Source organism: Moschus berezovskii, chromosome 14, assembly GCF_049115385.1.
Source record: "Moschus berezovskii isolate FMDL1 chromosome 14, NW_MosBer_1.0, whole genome shotgun sequence".
Classification (NCBI taxonomy): Eukaryota; Metazoa; Chordata; class Mammalia; order Artiodactyla; family Moschidae; genus Moschus; species Moschus berezovskii.
This window is the reverse complement of record NC_142473.1, coordinates 77,891,131-77,916,725: the sequence shown is the minus strand read 5'-3', so window position 1 is coordinate 77,916,725 and position 25,595 is coordinate 77,891,131. Positions and strand designations below refer to the sequence as shown.

The window sequence follows — 25,595 nt, the reverse complement described above, 5'->3', positions numbered from 1 at the left end:
AATATTTATTGCTGCTGTATTTTTATTTACTGATTTTACAGGCAACTACTGACCTGCCTCTTGAGAAACCTGTATACAGGTCAGGAAGCAACAGTCAGAACTGTACATGGAACAACAGACTGGTTCCAAATAGGAAAAGGAGTACGTCAAGGCTGTATATTGTCACCTTGCTTATTTAACTTATATGCAGAGTACATCATGAGGAACGCTGGGCTGGAAGAAGCACAAGCTGGAATCAAGATTGCCGGGAGAAATATCAATAACCTCAGATATGCAGATGATACCACCCTTATGGCAGAAAGTGAAGAGGAACTCAAAAGCCTCTTGATGAAAGTGAAAGAGGAGAGTGAAAAGGTTGGCTTGAAGCTCAACATTCAGAAAACAAAGATCATGGCATCTGGTCCCATCACTTCCTGGGAAATAGATGGAAAAACAGTGGAAACAGTGTCAGACTTTGTTTTTTTGGGCTCCAAAATCACTGCGGATGCTGACTGCAGCTATGAAATTAAAAGATGCTTACTCCTTGGAAGGAAAGTTATGACCAACCTAGATAGTATATTAAAAAGCAGAGACATTACTTTGCCAACCAAGGTCCGTCTAGTCAAGGCTATGATTTTTCCCGTGGTCATGTATGGATGTGAGAGTTGGACTGTGAAGAAAGCTGATCGCCGAAGAATCGATGCTTTTGAACTGTGGTGCTGGAGAAGACTTGTGAGAGTCCCTTGTACTGCAAGGAGATCCAACCAGTCCATTCTAAAGGAGATCAGTCCTGGGTGTTCATTGGAAGGACTGATGCTAAAGCTGAAACTGCAATACTTTGGCCACCTCATGTGACGAGTTGACTCACTGGAAAAGACTCTGATGCTGGGAAAGGTTGGGGGCTGGAGGAGACGGGGACGACAGAGAATGAGATGGCTGGATGGCATCACCGACTCTATGGACATGAGTTTGAGTGAACTCCGGGAGTTGGTGACGGACAGGGAGGCCTGGCGTGCTGTGATTCATGGGGTCACAAAGAGTCAGACACAACTGAGCGACTGAACTGTACTGTGATAACACATTGTTACACATTGTTACTTCTAAAAATTTGTGTGTAGATTTTTTTAGGTTTGCTATGCAGATAATCACATCATTTCTGAATAGCATGTTTTTTTCTTCCTAATACTTATGCTAGGACTTTCAGTACAGTGCTGAGAAGAAGAGATAATGGTGGGCATTCTTTTTCCTGACTTCAAAGAATTATTTAAAATACTTCGCCCATTAAGAATTATCTTTGATAACAATGTTTTGTGGATTCTTCTCATCAGATTAAAGAAATTCTTCTCAAATTAAGATTTGCATTACCTTTAGTTCATGAATGTACTGAATTTTATCAAATGCAATCTACTGAAATGATTTCATAATTTTTCTCCTTTAATTTGGGTGATGAAATTTTAGCTTTTCCTGAAGCTAGAGCACAGACTAACATACTTGTGAATATAAATTCAAATGGACTGACTGTCTTAGCAGCAGCAGAAAAAGGTGTGTGTGTGTGTTGGTTTGTCAGTTTGTTTCATTAAATCAATCATTTTTTGTTTATATATTTTTTGAAGTTATCTTACTGGGTATCCATCAAGTTATCAGTCAGTTCAGTCACTCAGCAGTGTCTATTTGCGACCCCATGGACTGCAGCACGCCAGGATTCCCTGTCCATCACCAACTCCCAGAGTTTGCTCAAACTCAGGTCCATCGAGTCCGTGATGCCATCCAACCATCTCATTCTCTGTTGTCCCCTTCTCCTGCTGCCTTCAATCTTTCCCAGCATTCAGGTCTTTTCTAATGAGTCAGTTCTCTGCATCAAGTGGCCTAAGTACTGGAGCTTCAGCTTCAGCATCAGTCCTTCCAATGAATATTCAGGACTGATTTCCTTTAGGGTTGACTGGTTGGATCTCCTCGCAGTCCAAGGGACTCTCAAGAGTCTTCTCCACCACCACAGTTCAAAAGCATCAATTCTTTGGTGCTCAGTTTTCTTTATGGTCCAGCTCTCACATCCTTACATGACCACTGGAAAAACCATAGCTATGACTATACAGACCTTTGTTGGCAAAGTAACGTTTCTGCTTTTTAATATGCTGTCTAGGTTTATTGTAACTTTTCTTTCAAGGAACAAACGTTTTTTAATTTCATGGCTGCAGTCACCATCTGCAGTGATTCTGGAGCCCAAGAAAATAAAGTCTGTCACTATTTCCATTGTTTTCTCATCTATTTGCTATGAAATGATGGGACTGGATACCATGATCTTAGAGTTTTGAATGCTAAGTTTTAAGCCAACTTTTTCACTCTCCTTTTTCACTTTCATCAAGAGACTCTTTAGTTTCTCTTCGCTTTCTGTCATAAGGGTGGTGTCATCTGCATATCTGAGGTTATTGATATTTCTCCCGGCAATCTTGATTCCAGCTTGTGCTTCATCCAGCCTCACATTTTGCATGATGTACTCTGCATATAAGTTAAATAAACAGGGTGACAATATACATACAGCCTTGCTGTAATCCTTTCCCAACTTGTAACCAGTCCGTTGTTCCACGTCTGGTTCTAACTGCTGCTTCTTGACCTGTGTACAGATTTCTCAGGAGGCAGGTAAGGTGGTCTGCTATTCCCATCTCTTGAAGAATTTTCCATAGTTTGTTGTGATCCACACAAAGGTTTTAGCATACTCAATGAAATAGAAGTAGGCATTTTTCTGGAATTCTCTTGCTTTTTCGATGATCCAACAGATGTTGGCAATTGATCTCCGGTTCCTCTGCCTTTTCTAAATCCAGCTTGAACATCTAGAGTTCTCGGTTCATGTACTGTTGAAGCCTAGCTTGGAAAATTTTGAGCATTACTTTGCTAGCGTGTGAGATGACTGCAATTTTATGGTAGTTAACTCAAAAGCCTCTAGATCAAAGTGAAAGAGGAGAGTGAAAAGGTTGGCTTGAAGCTCAACATTCAGAAAACGAAAATTATGGCATCTGGTCCCATCACTTCATGGGAAATAGATGGGGAAACAGTGGAAACAGTGTCAGACTTTATTGTTTTGGGCTCCAAAATCACTGCGGATGCTGATTGCAGCCATGAAATTAAAAGACGCTTACTCCTTGGAAGGAAAGTTATGACCAACCTAGACAGTATATTAAAAAGCAGAGACATTACTTTGCCAACAAAGGTCCTTCTAGTCAAGGCTATGGTTTTTCCAGTGGTCATGTATGGATGTGAGAGTTGGACTGTGAAGAAAGCTGATCGCCGAAGAATGTTGCTTTTGAACTGTGGTGCTGGAGAAGACTCTTGAGAGTCCCTTGGACTGCAAGGAGATCCAACCAGTCCATTCTAAAGGAGATCAATCCTGGGTGTTCATTGGAAGGACTGATGCTAAAGCTGAAACTGCAATACTTTGGCCACCTCATGTGATGAGATGACTCACTGGAAAAGACTCTGATGCTGGGAGGGATTGGGGGCGGGAGGAGAAGGGGACGACAGAGAATGAGATGGCTGGATGGCATCACCGACTCGATGGACATGAGTTTGAGTGAACTCCGGGAGTTGATGATGGACAGGGAGGCCTGGCGTGCTGTGATTCATGGGGTCGCAAAGAGTCGGACACGACTGAGCGACTGAACTGAACTGAATATTCTTTGGCATTGCCCTTCTTTGGGATTGGAATGAAGACTGACCTTTTGCAGTCCTGTGGTCACTGCTGAATTTTCCAAATTTGCTGGCATATTGAATGCAGCACTTTCACAGCATCATCTTTTAGGATTTGAAATAGCTCAGCTGGGATTCCTTCACCTCCACTAGCTCTGTTTGTAATGATGCTTCCTAAGGCCCACTTGACTTTGTACTCCATGATGTCTGGGTCCAGGTGAGTAATCACACCATCGTAGTTATCTGGGTCGTGAAGATCTTTTTTGTACAGTTCTTCTGTGTATTCTTGTCACCTCTTCTTAATATCTTCTGCTTCTGTCAGGTCCTTACCGTTTCTGTGCTTTATTGAGCCCATCCTTGCATGAAATGTTCCCTTGGTGTCTCTTAGAGACCTTCAGTCTTTCCCATTCTCCTGTTTTCCTCTATTTCTTCGCACTGATCACTCAGGAAGGCTTTCTTATCCCTCCTTGGTACTCTCTGGAACTCTGCATTCAGATGGGCATACCTTTCCTTTTCTGCTGTGCCTTTCGCTTCTCTTCTTTCCTAAGCTATTTGTAAGGCCTCCTGAGACAGCCATCTTGCCTTTTCGCACTTCTTTTTCTGGTATATATATCTGGTGAATTAAAGCTTTTATCATTACATGGTCATTCTCTCTGACCCTAATAATTTTTCTGCTCTGAAATATATCTTTTCAGGTAATTAATGTAACTGTCTTTACTACCTTTTGATAGTATATTCATTTTTGATTGGCATTTCCCTATATTTTCAACATTTCTATTATGTTTTAGGTATGACTTAAAAAAAACCATGTAGCTCCTTTAAAAAATTTCCAATTTGACAGTAGTGTGATTTATACTGTAGATTATTTTAAAGATTGTTATTCTATTTCTTGGTTTCTTTTATCCAGATTCTTGAATGCTTTTTTTCCTTTGTGTGTGTGCATGGCATTTCTTCTTTTTTTTTTTTTTTTTGTCCTTCTCTTCTTACTCCATTATTTTATCCTCACAGGTTTGGGATTTGCACATTTTTTAAAAGGTTACCCTTAAATTTCTATTCAATTTTTAACTTAAAATCCAAGCAACATACTAACTCACTCCTCCTGAACATGAAAAGGGCCTTTAAATACCTTAACTCTGTTCATCCCACTCTCAAATGTACATTTGTTCAGAATTTGTTTTGTCATTAAAAAGAAATCTCAAACCATTTTCTACAGTGTTTGTTTGGGTTTGTATACCTGTGTGATTTTATTTGCTTAGTAAATCTTCCTTTGCTTCAGATAGATTTTCTTTAGTTATCATTCAGAAGTTCCTTTAGGGTGGGGCTCTTGGTAAACTTCTTCCAGTTCTTTAAGTGCCTTTACTCTTCCGTCATTGTAGGGGCCACAATTCTAGGGGGCCCAGTATGCTTCCAAAACTGTCACCTGGATTAGACAGTTGCTATGAGAAAAATTTAGTCACATTGCTCTATAGGTAATCTGTCCTTTCTGTCTCCATGAGGGCAGAGATCTTTGTTTTAATTTTTCTTCACTGATTTATGCCAAGCCCTTGAAAAGTATTTTGCACAAAGCAGCCCTTTGCTACATATTTGTTGAATGAATGGCTGCTGTTTTATTTCTTAAGCTATTTTCTCTCAGATGCAAAGCCTAGATTGTACAATCTGCTTTGTGAAGTTGTGGCCGAACACTGCAAACCACATTCCTCCTTTGCTAGCGGACTTCTCGTTAAGTTCTGCAAGCATGTGTGCTAGGCAGCTGGAAGGCGAGGAGGAGCGGGACTTTTCCTCAGCTGGCATGCTGCTCCAGTTGGTCATTCTGGCAGCACTTTGGGGGCAGCACTTCCAGACCCAGCGGCCAGCCTGTGCTCCCTCCTCAGAAGCAGGAACTCTAGCTCACCCAGAGTTCTTGCCTGTGAACTCTAGATTTCAGAAACCCCAAGGGTTTGCCTTCCCATTCCCTATAGTGCGTATCTCTGATTTACCTAAGCGCTTCCTTTTCTCTTTTTCAGCCCTCCACCACAATGTACAGTCATGTCTCGGAGATATTGCTTGTTGGTTACAGACCTCCACAATAAAGTGAATATTGCAAAAAAGTGAGTCACACACACTTTTTGGTTTTCAGTACACATGGAAGTTGCGTTTAATACTCTCGTCTATCATGCGTGCAGTAGCAATGTGTCTAAACCACTATGTGCCACTGTGTCTGTTGCTCAGTTGTTCGCGGCCCCATGGACTGCAGCCCACCAAGCTCCTCTGTCCATGGGATTCTCCAGGCAGGAATACTGGAGTGGGTTGCCATGCCCTTCTCCAGGGAATCTTCCTGATCCAGGGATTGAATCCAGGTCTCCTGCACTGCTGGCAGATTCTTAACTGTTTGAGCTACCCAGGAAGCCCTAAAAAAACAAAACTATGTACATACCTTCATTAAAAATACTGCCTTGTTAAAAAATGGTTAACAATCAGCTGCACCTTCAGTGAGTGGTGACAGTAACATCAAAAGTCACTGGTCACAGATCACCACAACAGAAGTAGTAATGAAAAAGTTCAAAGCATTTTGAGAATTACCAAAATGTGACACAGAGAAAGTGAAAATTGCACGGGTAGATCTGCTCAACACAGGGTTGCCACAAACCTTCAATTTGCAAAAAATGCAGCATCTGCCAAGCACAATAAAGTGAAGTGCAATAAAACAAGGTCTGCTTGTAATCAGTTCTCTAAATTAAATTTGCTTTTCTGAAATACGTAATGTTGTTTCTGTTTTCCTGACAGGATCCTGACTGAAACATGCTTTTAAGACATCTTTTGTTCTTTGCCATAATGCATCTTGGCGTGCATTTCTTTTGATTTACTCAGTTTGGGATACATGGTGCTTCCTGAATCTGTTGATTTGCTTAGTTCCTTATCTTTATAATACTCCAGGTAATTTTTTATACAAAGCTTACAATTCACTGATTATTTAATTGTGGCTAAACAGACTTAAGCAATATGTGAACCATGAACTTCCAGATGTTCAAGCAGGTTTTAGAAAAGGCAGTGGCACCAGAGATCAAATTGCCAACATCTGCTGGATCATGGAGAAAGCAAGAGAGTTCCAGAAAAACATCTATTTCTGCTTCATTGACTATGCCAAAGCCTTTGACTGTGTGGATCACAATAAACTGTGAAACATTCTGAAAGAGATGGGAATACCAGACCACCTGACCTGCCTCTTGAGAAACCTGTATGCAGGTCAGGAAGCAACAGTTAGAACTGGACATGGAACAACAGACTGGTTCCAAATAGGAAAAGGAGTACGTCAAGGTTGTATATTGTCACCCTGCTTATTTAACTTATATGCAGAGTACATCATGAGAAATGCTGGGCTGGAAGAAGCACAAGCTGGAATCAAGATTGCCGGGAGAAATATCAATAACCTCAGATATGCAGCTGACACCACCCTTAAGGCAGAAAGTGAAGAGGGACTAAAAAGCCTCTTGATGAAAGTGAAAGAGGAGAGTGAAAAGTCTGACTTGAACCTCAACATTCAGAAAATGAAGATCATGGCATCTGGTCCCATCACTTCATGGGAAATAGATGGGGAAGCAGTGGCTGACTTTATATTTTTTGGCTCCAAAATCACTGCAGATGCTGACTGCAGCCATGAAATTAAAAGATGCTTACTCCTTGGAAGGAAAGTTATGACCAACCTAGATAGTATATTAAAAATCAGAGACATTACTTTGCCAACAAATGTCCGTCTAGTCAAGGCTATGGTTTTTCCCGTGGTCATGTATGGATGTGAGAGTTGGACTGTGAAGAAGGCTGATCGCTGAAGAATTGATGCTTTTGAACTGTGGTGTCGGAGAAGCCTCTTGAGAGTCCCTTGGACTGCAAGGAGATCTAACCAGTCCATTCTAAAGGAGATCAGTCCTGGGTGTTCACTGGAAGGACTGATGCTAAAGCTGAAACTCCAATACTTTGGCCACCTCATGCGAAGAGTTGACTCACTGGAAAAGACTGATGCTGGGAGGGATTGGGGGCGGGAGGAGAAGGGGACGACAGAGAATGAGATGGCTGGATGGCATCACCGACTCGATGGACATGAGTTTGAGTGAACTCCGGGAGTTGGTGATGGACAGGGAGGCCTGGCGTGCTGTGATTCACGGGGTCGCAAAGAGTCTGACATGACTGAGCGACTGAACTGAACTAAACTGAAATCTATCTAACTCATCCACTGGGTATTTGACTTAATTACTTATACGAATATATTTTTAGTTTAAGATGTACCAGTTTTAAAAAATTTGCCTACTCATTTTTTGATATGCCATTTCTTTGCTCACCTTTGTGATTACATCTTTCAGGTGTCTTATGATGAAAAATTTCAAATGCATATACAAATAAAGGAAACAGTATAACGAACTCCATGTGTTCACCATGTAGATTCAACATTTATCAGCAACTCATGGCCATACTCATGTACACAATGTAATGGTTGTCCCGTGGAATGAATTTGGGAGCACTGACTTCTCTTCAGTTTTTTGGAATACTTTGAGACGGGTAAGTATTAACTTTTCTTTGTATGTTTGACAGAATTGCCCTGTGAAGCCATCTAGTCCTGGACTTTTGTTTTTTGTAGTTTCTTGATTACTGATTCAATTTTAATACTAGTAGTTGGTCTGTTCAGATTACCTGTTTCTTCCTGATTGAGTCATGGAAGATTGTATGTTTCTAGAAATTTATCCATTTCTTCTTCTAGGTTATCTAATTTCTTGGCATATAACTGTTCATAGTATTCTCTATTTTTCGTTTTTTCCATAGTACTCTCTTATGACTGTATTTCTGTTTTAAGTTTTAATTTCTCCTCTTCCATTTTTTGTATTATTTGGGTCCTTTCTCTTTTATCCTTGATGAGCCTGGATAAAGTTTTATCACTTTTATCTTTTCAAAAAAACAGCTGTGGTTTCTCTGATCTTTCCTATTGTTTTGTTTGGTCTCTACTTCTCCTATCTTTACTATTTCCTAACTTCTTCTTAGACTTTGTTTTTCTTTTTCTTTCCCAGGCAAGAATGCTGGAGTAGGTTGCCATATCCTTCTCCAGGGGATCTTCCTGACCCAGGGGTGGAACCTGTGTCTCCTGCATTGGCAGGCAGATTCATTACCACTGAGCCACGAGAGAAGCCCTGCTTCTTTTTCTAATTCCTTTAGATGGTAGGTTATGCTTTTTAAGTTTTTTTGTTTGTTTCTTGAGGTATGCCTGCATTGCTACAAAATTCCCTCTTGTGACTGTTACTACTGTGTCCCATAGATTCTGGAAAGTTATTTATTTTCATTTGTCTCAAGTTATATCTCCTCATTGATTTCTTCATTGACCTGTTGGTTTTTAAGTATCATGTTGTTTAGTTTCCATGTGTTTCTGTTTTTCCCACTTTTCTTTTGTAACTGATCTCGAGTTTTCATACTGTTGTGGTCAGATATGATGCTTGATATAATTTCTATGCTCCTAAATTTATTGGGACTAGTTTTGTGTCCTAGCATGTGATCCATTTGGGAGACCAGTCCATGTGCACTTGCAAACAATGTGTATTCTGCTGTTTGGGGATGGAATATGTGTGTGTGTGTTAGTTGCTCAGTTGTGTCCAACTCTTGCAACCCCACAGACTGGAGACCATCAGGCTCCTCTGTCCATGGAATTCTTCAGGCAAAAATACTGGCATGGGTAGCCATTTCCTTCTCCAGAGGATTTTCTCAATCCAGGGATTGAACCTGGGTCTCCTGCAATTCAGGCAGATTCTTTACCATCTAAACCACCAGGGAAGCCTGTAATGTCCTATAGATATCTATTAAAGCCAAGTAGTCTAATGTCATTTAAGGCCACTGTGTCCTTATGGATTTTCTGTCTGGATGATTAATTTGTCCACTGATATAAGTAGGGTATTAAAGTCCCACACTGTTATTGTATTACTGTCAATCTTTAGGTCTTTTAATATTTGCTTTATATGTTTAAGTGCTCCTGTATTGGGTGCATTTATGTTTATGAATGTTATATCCTCTTCTTGTATTGATCCCTTTATCATTATATAAAAACCTTCTTTGTCTTTTATTATAGACTTTGTTTCAAAGTGGAAAAATATCTAAAGACCACAATCTGGGTACTGAGGGTGCTTACTAATCCTGGGCTAGTCACAGATTCTAGTCTTTCAGCAAAAGAAAGTGAGCATATGTGTAAATATGTCAATTAAATATATCAGGAATTCGTACTTTCAGTTTAAGACTAAAGATGTTTACGTCATTGTTCTCACATCTCTATGCCCTTTCACCCATACTCAAAATTCCAGTTTCCAAATCACCAACAAAATTACTCATTTACTTTGCAGTACATATACATACAATCCCCAAAAGAATAACATTATTAGCAACAGTACTACTGAAAACAGTATACGGTTTTCCTTTGTTCTTAGGGTAAATATCATTAGGGATGTGCAGCCAAATAACTATGTTTTAAAATTACTTGGAATAGTTCCTCTTGATGTGGTTCTACTACCAATGGAATGCATTCAGTTCAGTTCAGTTCAGTCACTCAGTCGTGTCCGACTCTCCACGACCCCATGAATCACAGCACGCCAGGCCTCCCTGTCCATCATCAACTCCCGGAGTACATAGTTAGGCTCAATTAATTTTTCTTTTAATTAGGAATTACCTTATTTAAAAATTTTTTGTAATTATGCAAAATATTTGGTTTCAAAGTAAAAGACTGTTGATTCAAGGAAATCAAGCTTTCCGTTCAGTTCAGTCGCTCAGTCGTGTCCGACTCTTTGCGACCCCATGAATCACAGCACGCCAGGCCTCCCTGTCCATCACCAACTCCCAGAGTTCACTCAAACTCATGTCCGTCGAGTCGGTGATGCCATCCAGCCATCTCATTCTCTGTCGTCCCCTTCTCTTCCTGCCCCCAATCCCGCCCAGCATCAGAGTCTTTTCCAGTGAGTCAACTCTTCACATGAGGTGGCCAAAGTATTGGAGTTTCAGCTTTAGCATCAGTCCTTCCAATGAACACCCAGGACTGATCTCCTTTAGGGTGGACCGGTTGGATCTCCTTGCAGTCCAAGGGACTCTCAAGAGTCTTCTCCAACACCACAGTTCAAAAGCATCAATTCTTCGGCGATCAGCCTTCTTCACAGTCCAACTCTCACATCCATACATGACCACGGGAAAAACCATAGCCTTGACTAGACAGACCTTTGTTGGCAAAGTAATGTCTCTGCTTTTTAATATGCTATCTAGGTTGGTCATAACTTTCCTTCCAAGGAGTAAGCGTCTTTTAATTTCATGGCTGCAATCAGCATCTGCAGTGATTTTGGAGCCCAAAACAATAAAGTCTGACACTGTTTCCACTGTTTCCCCATCTATTTCCCATGAAGTGATGGGACCAGATGCCATGATCTTCGTTTTCTGAATGTTGAGGTTCAAGTCAACCTTTTCACTCTCCTCTTTCACTTTCATCAAGAGGCTTTTTAGTTCTTCTTCACCTTCTGCCTTAAGGGTGGTGTCATCGGCATATCTGAGGTTGTTGATATTTCTCCCGGCAATCTTGATTCCAGCTTGTGCTTCTTCCAGCCCAGCATTCCTCATGATGTACTCTGCATATAAGTTAAATAAGCAGGGTGACAATATACAACCTTGACGTACTCCTTTTCCTATTTGGAACCAGTCTGTTGTTCCATGTCCAGTTCTAACTGTTGCTTCCTGACCTGCATACAGGTTTCTCAAGAGGCAGCTCAGGTGGTCTGGTATTCCCATCTCTTTCCCACAGTTTATTGTGATCCACACAGTCAAAGGCTTTGGCATAGTCAATGAAGCAGAAATGGATGCTTTTCTGGAACTCTCTTGCTTTCTCCATGATCCAGCAGATGTTGGCAATTTGATCTCTGGTGCCTCTGCCTTTTCTAAAACCTGCTTGAACATCTGGAAGTTCATGGTTCACATATTGCTGAAGCCTGACTTGGAGAATTTTGAGCATGACTTTACTAGCATGTGAGATGACTGCAACTGTGCGGTAGTTTGAGCATTCTTTGGCATTGCCTTTCTTTGGGATTGGAATGAAGACTGACCTTTTCCAGTCCTGTGGCCACTGCTGAGTTTTCCAAATTTGCTGGCATACTGACTGCAGCACTTTCACAGCATCATCTTTCAGGATGTGAAATAGCTCAATTGGAATTTCATCACCTCCACTAATAATCAAGCTTTATTTCCTGTCTTTTCTATCCTATTTCTATCTTCCTTCCATGGGACAGCATTTAAAATTTTTTTCAAAGTTAGTCTTTTCATTTTAAAATACGTTTCTTCCTGCAAATATTCTCCCTCCCTACAACTTGCTATTTTAAAAAGACATAAGTAGTAATCTGAGGTATAATTTTTTTCTATTGTTCTTTTTCTCACTTGCTGTATTCTGGAGATTATTTCATATAAGTTTAGAGAGATTGCCCTCATTCACTTTGACAGGGGCATACGCCTCCACTGTGTGGTTTCACACACAGTGGACTGTTGATCAATCACCCCCCACTACTGGGCACCTGGATTGCTTTTTGCTCACTGATACAAGTCAGGCTACAACCAACAGTCTGACTCATAGGTATTTTTGTCAGGTAGCTTTTTTGCCACTGTATTTTTAGGAAATATTCCTAAAAGTAGGATTGCTGGATGAACGGGTAAGTGAATGTATAATCTTGCTGGATAGGTAATTTGCTAGGCATCTATTTCCCCTCAGAGAGGTTATTCTATTTCGCATTTCTCCCAACGGTGTTATGACTGCCAGTTTCCCCAAGGTCGCACCAAAGGTATCCTACCGAACTTCTGAATTTTTGCCAAACATAGAGGCAAGGAATATCTAACTCTGATTTTGTTCTTTTTCTAGCTTTTTGGGATAGAAGCATAGATCACTAATTTCAGCCTGTTTTTTTTAAAGTTAATATATCCATTAGTTTATAGGGCTACAAACTTGCAATGCTTTAGCTGCATCCCACAAGTTTTGATATACAAAATCTTTATTGTCGTTAATTTAAAAATATTTTCTAATTTTGCTTTCTTCACCAAATTGTGAGTTATTCAGAAAGTGAAAGGGTTAGTTGCTCAGTCATGAAAATTCTTTGTGACCCCATGGACTGCAGCCCAACAGGCTCCTCTGTCCACGGAATTCTTTAAGCAAGAATAATGGATTGGGTAGCCATTCCCTTCTCCAGGGGGATCTTATTGACCCAGGGATTGAACCTGGGTTTCCTGCACTGCCAGCAGATTCTTCACCATCTTGAGCCACCAGGGAAAGGTACACTACTAACCTCACCAAAATCAGTGGGAATTTTCTATCCTTATTTTTCTTCTGATCTTTTTCTCTAGGTTAATTCCATTATGGTTAGAAAATAAACTCTAAATTATGGTAATGGTTTAATATTTAACTGAGGCTTAATTTATGATTCAGCTTGTGATCAGTATGGTAAATGTTCCACATGCTTTTTTAAAATAAGAATTTTGTCACAGTTGAATGTGGCATGATATAAATATCAGTTATGTCAAGTATGTTTATTAGCAAGATGTTCTATATCATTTTTTGTCTGCTTAGTTCTATCACCTATTAAGAGGTATGTTAAAGTCTATTTTGATCATAGATTCATTGCTTCCTTTACATCTGTCGATGTTTAATGTCTGTCTGTCTATATAATGTGAAACTATGCTACTGGTTCTGCATAGAAACATAATTTTCAATATTCTGGTGGACTGACCACTTTATTATTATGAACTGTCTTTATCTATAGAGTAATACTTCCTGCCTTAAATTCTACATTGTCTGTTATTAGCATAGTTACAACAGCTTTCTTTTGATTAGTATTTATTTGATGTTATCTTTTTTCCATCTGTTTAATTTCAGCTGTTTTGTATCTTACTACAGGTGTAAAAGCAGAGACATTACTTTGCCAATAAAGGTCTGTCTAGTCAAGGCTATGGTTTTTCCAGTGGTCATGTATGGATGTGAGAGTTGGACTGTGAAGAAAGCTGATCACCGAAGAACTGATGCTTTTGAACTGTGGTATTGGAGAAGACTCTTGAGAGTCCCTCGGCCTGCAAGGAGATCCAACCGGTCCACCCTAAAGGAGATCAGTCCTGGATGTTCATTGGAAGGACTGATGCTAAAGCTGAAACTCCAATACTTTGGCCACCTCATGTGAAGAGTTGACTCACTGGAAAAGACTCTGATGCTGGGCGGGATTGGGGGCAGGAAGAGAAGGGGACGACAGAGAATAAGATGGCTGGATGGCATCACCAACTCGATGTACGTGAGTCTGAGTGAACTCTGGGAGTTGGTGATAGACAGGGAGGCCTGGCGTGCTGTGATTCATGGGGTCGCAAAGAGTTGGACACGACTGAGCGACTGAACTGAACTATCTGTAAACAGCATAAAATTGGGTTCAACATTTTAACCTAGTCTGATGTGAGCACTCTAATTGAGGTATGTAATACTTTTATATTATTTACTGTAATCACTGATAAACTGGGTTTATTGCTATCATCTTACTATTTGCATTCTATTTCACCCACCCGTTTTATATTCCTGTCTTCCTTGTCTCCTTTATGAATCAAATGTTTTTTATTATCCCATTTTTCCTTAATTATACATTCTTTAACTGTTCTTTTAGTGATTAGCTAAAAGTACAACATGCATCTTTGATTTATTACAGTCTAAAAATATAAATTATTACTTCAACTTTATTACTTTCCTGTAATGCTAAAGCCTAATATTTTGTCCATGTGTACTGGTGGGAAATGAATCTTGTGTTAACTTTTCAGCTGTGTTCCCCTGGAAACTTAATAAAGGTAAGAATGTCACCCATGTTACTAGGCAACGTTGCTTATGGTAAAGATGGCCTGACTCTAAACTGCCAGTGGACTGTGATGACCTGGTAGAAAGACCCAGCTCTGAGTTTTCCCCTGTGTGACATTTCCTGTCCCTTGTTAGAACTCTAGGCCACAGGACTGTTATAAGAGGCATTGGTTCTTACATGGAACTTGATACTTCCAGGCTAGGGTGGTTCCCACACTCACCCATGTGGTCCTGATCCCTTATCCCTGAGCTGTCAACTGGGGGGTTGGAGTAGAGAACAGTCCCCAGGACTACTGTTGGAGAGCTATGGGAACTCTTGGCGAAATACATGAAAAACTGCCCTGCTGGCTTGCTATGTGTTCTGTATTCTCCAGAATGAAAGCAAGACAACTTCTCTACTGGATTGTGCAAAATATGAAATATCTGTCGAGCTGGGCTTCAAACCAGAGGCAGTGTGCATTGCAGAGCGGTAGACTGAAGTGACTTAGCAGCAGCAGCAGCATCAATGAAACAGACTTTCATCCTTGGTTCAGTGGTCAAAGCACCAGAATACAAATGGAATGGGGAGGCAGATGCTGGTAAGCCTCAGTGTGGGCTAACTTTCTCAGAGTCTGATGGTAAAGGCTTGACACTGGGTGACAGGGGATAAATCTTCCCCTTGTAGGAATGGATGAAAGCTGGAGACAAACTTACGGTAAGAGAAAATGTCCCACTTTTCCATGAAATGGGAGTTGACCAGAAACCTAGTTGAAAATGGGCTGACTGGCAATAATGACATTCCCATGGTGTAGATGATGCATTTGAGTCAAAGAAGGCATTGATGCCTGACAAGGGGTGGGCAGGAGACAAGCACAGGTACTCAAGACTCCATGTTTGTGATTAGGTCTGGATCAGACAAGGGGGTGGAGCAGCTTGGCTCTGACCAACGTTGGGTTGGCCGGGGATCCAAGCAGCGCAAAGTAGTGCTCACAAGCCAGCACCTGAAGAACTGGGGGACAAAAACGGGAGAACTGCTTCTGCACTAGTCCACAAGGTCAAACAGGATGATGTGGCAACCTGGCAAACAGATTGGCGGCAATGACAATGGTGGCAGCGTGCTGTGCATCTGGCACCAGAGGTGAGATCTCGATGGAGGCTACCACGTGACAGTAGCCTCGGCTGCAAGCTGGGCAGCTTCTTGAGGGGTCTGAACGTGCATACTGACTGAACCCTAAAGTGGAGTCTGACCAATGCCATCTGCTGACACTTACTGATAATTATGGTAATGCAAACTAAAAAGTCTAAAGACACAACTACAGATGGGCTTTTCAAGAAATAATAAAGGATAATGACTAAGTTTTTTAAAAGTTGAAGCAGAGAGGATATTGAGATCCTTGTTCTTTTGTGAAAGGTAAATAGGAAAAGGGTGCTTTTGCTTTGTTATCACTGCCATTTTCTAAGTGTGATCCTCAGATCAGCAACATCACCCAGAATCACCTGGAAACTTATGAGAAATATAAATTATCAAGCCCAACCCTGGACTTAGTAAATCAGTAAGTGAAGTCATAGAAGCCTAGCAATATGTTTTAACAAGTCCTCCAGGTGACTGTGGTGTACCCTAAAGTCTGAGATCTACCGTGCTAAAAAGTTAATAAGGTCATGGTTGGTCTGTGAGCCTATAATGAAATCTCATGTTGGATTTACCTTCTATCCCTATTTCTCTGAAGACCTAATAAAGGAGAAACGTTAGCTGTCACCAGGCAAGACAGCTTACAGTAAAAATGACCTTGGGAAACTGTGACTGGACTGGTGAGACGGGAAAAAACTGGAGGCAGAAATGGCAACCCACTCCAGTACTCTCGCCTGGGAAATCCCACGGACACAGGAGCCTGGCGGGTTACAGTCCGTGGGGTCACAAAGAGTCGGACACGACTGAGCGACTGCACACGCACATGCATGCACGGTCCCAACAGCCTTATCAGCTTATCACAAGGCTCTCATCTCTGGATGAAGATCAAACGCCCCAAGGCCTTCGGCCAGATTATGCGCACTGGAAAAGGCACCGTGTAAAGGACTGTACCTATCCCCGATACAAGCACCATCGCCAGGCGCTCCGAACTAGCTCACGCCCGGTGAGAGTAAAGGACTGTATCTATCCCCGATACAAGCACCATCGCCAGGCGCTCCGAGCTAGCTCACGCCCGGTGAGAGTAAAGGACTGTATCTATCCCCGATACAAGCACCATCGCCAGGCGCTCTGAGCTAGCTCACGCACAGTGAGAGTAAAGGACTGTATCTATCCCCGATACAAGCACCATCGCCAGGCGCTCCGAACTAGCTCACGCCCGGTGAGACTACAGCGACCTGTCTCTTGAATTCACGTTTCTCACTTAAGAAGAGTCTCTGCTCTGAACGGGTCTAGAGCAAGGACTGCCGACACCAAACACAGACCCACACCAGGGTGAGAAGACAACAGCAATGGCAGGCAGCTGACCCGACCATCTGGACCTGTGAGATCAATCCCTCTAAAAGAACTGTTTACCAAATGTGTGTCTATCAACACTGAAAGTTATTGTTTTACTTCGAACCATACTGCTGCCCTCAATGCTCAGGATGGTAAGAAAATTCTCAAGTGACATTGTCATCGAGAATTATGAATTATCTTAACCACCTGTGACATGTTTCACTGCAAGTCTACCGCTGAAACTTTATAATTATAAAATTTAAATAAAATAAAGTTGTAATTGGTAAAATGTATAGCCTATAGATTACTTTTCCATTAGAAAAAAGAAAAAGGCTGGGAAAAACTCTAAGCACCTGGTAGAAAGCCACAGCTGGGAGCCTCTAGGTACCATGGTTCTTGTGGCTAATTGTGTCCCATTCTACTGCTCTATGCGCGTGGGGCTATTACAAAAGATACTGGTTCTCATATGGAGCTTAGAGCATTCAAGTCAGGGCAGTCCTCACTGTTAACCATTTGACTTGTTCCCTGCACCTGAACAGTCACTTGGCAGGAAAGAAGGGTGGGCAGAGAATGGCCCTGGCCTCAGTGCATGCTTATTCTGGAGGTACGAGCTTGCTGCTGCTGTGGTGTCCTGGCCCCTTATCCTTCTGAGTGAAGCCCACGCCAACTGAGGCCAATTACAATGAAATGTCTAACTGGATCTAAGACCATCTACAGCGGTCAGTGTAATTCCTTTCTGTCTTTCATATTGCTGTTGCCATGAACTGTAACCTCAGAAGACAGCACTGTTATTATTTTGTATCAACATACTCATTTACATATACTTTAATATTTACTCTTGTTGCTGTTTGCTTTGCTTTTTTCTGTTTTTCTGAGCTTCTACCTGGAATAGTTTTCCTTCTGCCTGAAAAAAAATCCCTTCAGTGATTTTTAATCCAAGTATGTTGATAACATCTATCTTTCAGTTTCTGGTGGTCTAAAACCTTTATCTAAACTTCATTTTTAAAAATCAAGGTATAATATAAATAGAATTGCTCAGACCTGAGGTATAACATTCAGTTTTGACTATTACTTAAAGACATAGAAAACTTCCAACACTCCACAAAGTCCTTTCAAGCTGCTTCCCAATCAACCCCTTCCCCTGACAAAGCAATCACTCTTCTGATTTCTACCACCAGAGGTTAATTTTGCCTGTTCGAGAATTTCGTATAGTTGGGATCATACACTATACGTTTTTTTGTGTCCAGTGACTTAATTGCACAATATTTTTGAGATTCATCAATATAGATATAGGGTCTTTCTTGTAGAATAGTATCCACTGTATAAATATAACACTGACTATCAATTCTCCTATTGATGGGTATCTGATTCCAGGTTTTTGGCTGTTATAAATAAATCTGCTGTGAACATTTTAAAATAATATTTTTTGGACATAGTTTTCATGGGGTTTCTCTGGTGGCTCAGACAGTACAGAATACGCCTGCAATGCAGGAGACGGTCAATCTCTGGGTCAGGGAGATCCCTTGGAGAATGGAATGGCTACTCACTCCAGTATTCCTCCCTGGAGAATCAGAGGAGCATAGATTTGCAAAGAGTCAGCTATGACTGAGTGACTAACACTTTCACTTTTGATTAAGTACCTGGCAGTAAAATTACTGGATCATATGTGCTTAGCTTTTAATAAGCTATCAGACTGTCTTCCAAATAACTGCACCATTTTATATTCTCACTAGCAACGTATCAGAGTTCTGGTTGCTCCATATCATCTTGAAAATTTGTATTATCAATCTTTTTCATTTTTGCCCTTCTAACTCTGTTTCTTGCTTCAAACTTTTTTTTTTTTTAAATAAGAGCGTAGCTGTATCTGCTTTCCTTTTTTCTTGCTTGTATGATGTATTTTTCATCTTCGTATTTTCAACCTTTCTGTGTCCTAATATCTGAAGCGTTTCTCTTATAAGCAGCATATAGTTGGATTTAAAATAATCCATCCCATACAAAATGCTTTAATTATAAATCTTTTCTGAAGCTAACTAATGATATACTTTATTATTTTACTATCTGTGGTCTATTTTTATGTACTTTTTACCTTTCTCAATTTTCTCTGGATTAATCAAATAATTTACATTATACCATTTTCCTTCCACTGAATTACATTTTAAAACCATTTTTAGTAGTTATCCTGGAACTTAAAACACACATTCTTACTTATTACAGTCCAAGGCAAACTTTCTTTAATGACTTGGTGGATACCAATTAAAACTTAGAACTTTTAAACTCCCTTTATTTCTCTGTCATCGTTTGTTACTGTTACCATGAATTTCAGTGATATATAAAGGTGAAGCTTCTCAGGGCAGTGCAGTTACCATTTTGTACAATTAGTCTTCATTTATGCTTTCTTTCCAGTGTCCTTCTTTCCCTCTGGCATGTCCATATTTCCGTCTGGGATCATTTTTCTGAAGAACTCCCTTTAACTTTTATTTCAGTGCAAGCCTACTGGTACCAAGGTCTCTGAATTTTTATTGAACACATATCTATTTCATTTTAATCTCTAAAGAATATTTTTGCTGGAAAAGAATTCTAGGTTTGCAGTTTTCTTTTTTAGTACCTTAAAGATGTCATTACAGTGGCTTCTAGTTTTCATCATTTCTACTGAGAAGCTGTCGGTTTTACTGTTGCTCCTTTTGGAAGGCACTGTGGTGGATTAAAGATCCCCCATTAACGATGGGCCGTGGTCTTTGTACTACCAGCAGGTGAAGGATGTCTCCCTTGCCCTGGGACGTGCTTTGACGGATGGAACTCGTAAAAGTGCTGCTGTTCCAGCTCTCTGCATGGATTCTAAAAGGCCTGGATGCTTTTGCTCTCAGTCTCTTGGAGCCCTGAGACACCAGGTAAAAAGGTCCAGCTTCTCTGCTGGAGAGTCTGCTTGGAGTGAGACAATATATAGCTGTGTCTCCTCTACTCCAATCACTCCAGATTTCTTTGGTGGCCAGCCCCCGCTGAGACTCCATATGTCTGTAGTTGTGTGGATGATTCCAAGTCGGATCAGAAGGAAGTCCAGCTCAGGTTTTAGGGTCTTGAGCAAATAATAGTTTTGTTTTAAGCCACTCAATTCTGGCCTAATTTATTAAGCCAAAAAGATAACTGAAAACAATATCTGGTATCAAGAATAGACTGCTGCCATAATAGAAACTTAGAGCATGCTGACAGTAGTCTGGGGAATGGGTTGAGGATATTGCTGAAGGAACAGCAACAAGACCATTAATGAAGGCTGGAAGAGCACTGAGGAAACTGCTCCTGGAGGCTGGAGGAGAGGCAGCATCAGTTCAGTTCAGTTCAGTTCAGTCGCTCAGTCGGGTCTGACTCTCCGCGACACCATGAATCACAGTACGCCAGGCCTCCCTGTCCATCACCAACTCCCGGAGTTCACTCAAACTCATGTCCACAGAGTCGGTGATGCCATCCAGCCATCTCATTCTTGGTCGGCCCCTTCTCCTCCCGCCCCCAACCCTTCCCAGCATCAGAGTCTTTTCCAGTGAGTCAACTCGTCGCATGAGGTGGCCAAAGTATTGCAGTTTCAGCTTTAGCATCAGTCCTTCCAATGAACACCCAGGATCGATCTCCCTTAGAATGGACTGGTTGGATCTCCTTGCAGTACAAGGGACTCTCAAGAGTCTTCTCCAGCACCACATTTCAAAAGCATCAATTCTTCGGTGATCAGCTTTCTTCACAGTCCAACTCTCACATCCATACATGACCACGGGAAAAACCATAGCCTTTACTAGACAGACCTTTGTTGGCAAAGTAATGTCTCTGCTTTTTAATATATTATCAAGGTTGGTCATAACTTTCCTTCCAAGGAGTAAGCGTCTTTTAATTTCATGGCTGCAATCAGCATCTGCAGTGATTTTGCAGCCCAAAAAAATAAAGTCTGACACTGTTTCCACTGTTTTTCCATCTATTTCCCATGAAGTGATGGGACCAGATGCCATGATCTTTGTTTTCTGAATGTTGAGCTTCAAGCCAACCTTTTCACTCTCCTGAAAGAGGCAGCATCATCTACTGGCAAAACAAACAGTGAGGCTCTATCTGGAATATAGGAAAATACCTAATGATATTGTAGATCTGGCTCAGTTCAGTTCAGTTCAGTCGCTCAGTCGTGTCCGACTCTCCGCGACCCCATGAATCACAGCACGCCAGGCCTCCCTGTCCATCACCAACTCCCGGAGTTCACTCAAACTCATGTCCACAGAGTCCGTGATGCCATCCAGCCATCTCATTCTCCGTCGTCCCCTTCTCCTCCCGCCCCCAACCTTTCCCAGCATCAGAGTCTTTTCCAGTGAGTCAACTCGTCGCATGAGGTGGCCAAAGTATTGCAGTTTCAGCTTTAGTATCAGTCTCTCCAATGAACATCCAGGATTGATCTCCTCCAGAATGGACTGGTTGGATCTCCTTGCAGTATAAGGGACTCTCAAGAGTCTTCTCCAACACCACAGTTCAAAAGCATCGATTCTTCGGCGGTCAGCCTTCTTCACAGTCCAACTCTCACATCCATACATGACCACGGGAAAAACCATTGCCTTGACTAGACGGACCTTGGTTGGCAAAGTAATGTCTCTGCTTTTTAATATACTATCAAGGTTGGTCATAACTTTCCTTCCAAGGAGCAAGCGTCTTTTAATTTCATGGCTGCAATCAGCATCTGCAGTGATTTTGGAGCCCAAAAAAATCAAGTCTGACACTGTTTCCACTGTTTTTCCATCTATTTCCCATGAAGTGATGGGACCAGATGCCATGATCTTTGTTTTCTGAATGTTGCTAGGGAGGCTTTGAGGAACATCACTGAAAGTGACAAATGGTTTTTTAAACATAACCTATAATAAAAAATTAAAAGAGGAGAACTAAACAAGGAACTGCACAGTTTTCAAGCAGAATTTAGAGAAAATGCTTCAAAACTGGGACTTGCAGGGTTAGAAAATGAAACTTTCTCATCTCAATTACTAGCTTCTCCAGTCAGCACAAGGTTTTGACAAAAAAGAAATCAAATCCAGATGCTACCAGTAAAACTATGGCCTCAGGATCAAGATCACATCAAAAACACAGCAGTAGAACCCTCTGTTACTAACACCTCAGGAAGATCTGCATCTTGATTTAAGTCTCACGGACTGTCAGACAAAAGGCATCTAAGAATATTAAAGGTATTGTCCTGGACTCAAGTTTGAAGCAGACAGGGGCCTTCCAGAAGAGATCTGTGGACGTGGCTTTTGCCTCTTGGAATGGCTTGTAATCTGAAAGTCCAAAAAGTTTTACAAAGTTGTGCCAAGGATACCCAGGGAGCAGGCTGAGGAAGCTCTTCAGCTGCAAATACAGGACACTTCTAAGGAATAGGAAAGGCAGCCTCGAGAGAAAAGCTGAGAAACAGAACAGGAAACCACCACCAGGGAACCAAAACAGGCCCTGATCAGGGAGCGTTTCCTACCCTGAACTGGGGGAACTGGTGACAACTGGCCCTGTGAATTTCAGAACTGCCATGGAGCAGTGACAGCTGAGTGCACTTCTTCTCCTTTAAACTGATGTGATTACCCGTCTCTACCATACTGCCACGGTCATACTGGAAGCTGAGTAGACTCTTTTAATCACTGTTATATCACCTCTTCAATATCATATAATAAGTGGACAGATTCTTAACCATAAAGTAAGGAAACAAAGTTTTGCAAATATTGTTTCATGACTTCAGAAAAAAGATATTTCAAGATATGGTTCCCACCCATGATCCAAACTACCAAATATTCTTTATCACCAGAAGATGAACCTTTGACTTATTTCTGATACCTGGATTCCAAAGTTCTTAGTAGCATCACCTGAATCTATCCATGGTAGACTAAAAGTGAAAGAACTGACCACATAAATTTAAGCACAGAAAGTAAACAAAGCAGCAAAAAAGAATAGTAACCACGTAATGGAAAAAGTCACAGAAAAATGATTAAAATATTCTGCGTGGGGTTATTTCATGTCATCCTTTCAGTTACCAAGTGCTAAATAACTAACCGAAGAGGTGAGGGCCAGTTAATGGCAAATAATCTGGAAAAGTTAGAAAGTGGGTAACAGTTTACAGTTTTCCTACAGAGTGACTTACCTTTTCCAAAACTTTGGCAATTCGGGTGCCAATTTGTTCAAGTGACTGTTGTGGATACTGGTCTTTGCCAAGATTCTGCAATACCTGGTACAGGGAGGGAGATGACAGATGAGAGGAACGAAAACGAGGTAAGGTCTGACGACGCTGCTGACACTGAGCTGGACACTGTACCGCGGGTGCAGACCGTATCTCTGGGGGTGCCTGCTGTGGGCCTGTGGGTAAGGCATTTTGTGGAAGACTCACTGAAGGCTATCACCATCCCCTTAGCCCTCTCTCACTTAACAAAGGTTATAGGCAAGTAAAACACATTCGTTACAGCATTACAAACAGTAGAGTACATAAAGAAAACAAAAGGCACTTGTAATTGTTTCACCCAGACACAACCACTGTTAGTATTTCTTGTGCATCGTTCAGATATTTTTCTATGTACACATATATCATTACTTGCACAGACTGTATACTATGGGATCACACTGTAAACTATCACCTACTACATTTTCACACAAGATAGTCAAAAAATTTCTTCATGTCAATAAATATATTTCTCATACATCTTTCTTAATGGCTCTTATTGTATACTAGCTTATATCTACACCAAAACTTATTTAACACATCCTCTACTGTTGGATATTTGTGGCATGTTTTCTGATTATTCTTCTATGGACACTCTTTGCTAGATATATGCTGGGTCTGCCCTCCTTCCCTCCCTTCTTAAGAATGTCAACAGGAGAGTTAACTGTCCCAAATATTTCTTACAAAGAGCCTCTGTCCAATGACAAGCAGAATGCTACCCATCTGGAGGAATGAATCAGAATTATAATTTCCTGTTCATAAAAAAAGCATACGTTCAGTCACAGGGCCTGAAAGAAATCAGATTTGTCCTAAAGCCATCTAGACAACAGCCATCTGAAAAAGGCAAAAAAACCTGGCCTGGCTACTTGTGCTTTCGCTATCAGCTGCATCATAACTGTATGGCAAAAACTACAGACGGGCTGAATACAGCCGAGCACTCACCTCTGTTAACTGGCTCTCACCCGTGTAGTGGAGGCTGGCTCGGTTGGAAACCCCCTGCAAGTGGTCCAGGGTGTGCATGCTCGTGGGGAGGTTGCCGTTGCAAACAGGCTCCATCGCTGGCTGCTGTATTGGAGTGGCAAAGTCTATGTGTTCTGTGATGCTGGAAAATGGAGAGGACCACCTTAGCCATAGAAAAGTTAAGTGGGTGGGGACAAAGTATTAATCATTTGCTGACCATAACTGCAATATATAAATAGAACTGTCTGGAACCACAGAGTCTCAAAATGGAAGAGAGTTCAGGAGCTATTTAGTCTGTTCTCTTACTTTTTAGGTACAAGGACTCCAGTGCCTGGTAATGACTGTTTGTTGAATGTATGAATAGAGGCTGTACCCAAGGTCAGAGCAGCAGTGTTGGGGTCTGAGCCCTGAACTCAGTCTTTTCTCAAGCTGCTTTCTTTCTACGCATCAAGGTGTCTGATTTTCTCACTGCTGTTGGCCACTTTTTCTCACTAGGGAGGTTTTAAACCAGGTAGGTTTTCTTCTAGGGTTTCTTTTCCAGGGTACAGACGGTGATAAATAACCAGAAGTGGTTCCTGTCTTTCATTTTCCCTCTATGCACAGAGGCATACTTTTCCCACAGGAAAAGCTCCCTAAAGTTTAGACCGTAAATGTTACACAGATCCAGCTATTCACTGTATCCACGTATAAGATGTAAGCATTTCCCTTCATGGTTCCAAAGTGGTCATTTTCCTGTTACATACTGGCCCAATGTTTTACACTATCATATATACTGATGTGGCAATTTGACACTGGCAAATTTTGCTTCCAGCTACTTAAAAAAGTTGACCATATATTAATATGCAAACATCCATTATTTATTCAGAGTCCATCACATGTCAGATATCAGAGTTATAATAATTAACAAAACATGCCCAGTTCCCACTGTTATGATGCTTGCTGTCTTGTGATGGTCAGTTATTACAGATGTGATGAGTTATAAGAGATAAAAACACAGTACAGTGTCAGTTTCCTAGGGGGGGTGTACACTTCCTCTGTGCTGATGGAGGAGGGAGGTCGTTCATGAAGGATTTCCTCAGGATGAAAGATGCTAAGCCCAGAAGGAGGACTATGAATTACGCAGGTAGGGAGAAGATGCTGAGAACAGCACCACAGGCAAAGGCAGCACCACATGTGAAGGCCTGGAGCAGAGCTGAAGATGGAAAGGCACGTGGGGGAGCGGATCAGGAAGGGCTCTGTGGGCCATTGTAAACAGCAATATTTACACGTTGTTAGAGCACTTTAAGAACTATTTGACTTCTAAGGAACAATTCTGAGTACTACGGAGAGAATGGATTGAGGAGATGCAGGAATGAATAAAGCAGGGATGAAGAAAAGCAAGCAGTCCTGAAAAACACTCAAAGGGTAAGAGTGACAAGAACTGGTAACAGATTGGATTGGAGGGTAAGGACAACTCCTAGGTTTCTGGTCTAAGCACCTCTGGG

The 25,595-nt window shown here is 41.3% G+C and overlaps 1 protein-coding gene across 3 annotated transcripts in view; it reads right to left on the bottom strand.

Moving 5' to 3' along the window:
• TTC17 (tetratricopeptide repeat domain 17) overlaps positions 1 to 25,595 on the bottom strand; it is a 123,503-nt gene that overhangs the window by 8,801 nt on the left and 89,107 nt on the right. For all 3 annotated transcript variants that reach the window (XM_055423865.2, XM_055423867.2, XM_088843263.1), the window contains 2 exons: positions 24,094 to 24,253; positions 23,080 to 23,163 (listed from right to left, as the gene is read on the bottom strand). In XM_055423865.2, coding sequence (XP_055279840.2) covers positions 23,080 to 23,163; positions 24,094 to 24,253 — 244 coding nt within the window. The remainder of the gene's footprint in view (positions 1 to 23,079; positions 23,164 to 24,093; positions 24,254 to 25,595) is intronic.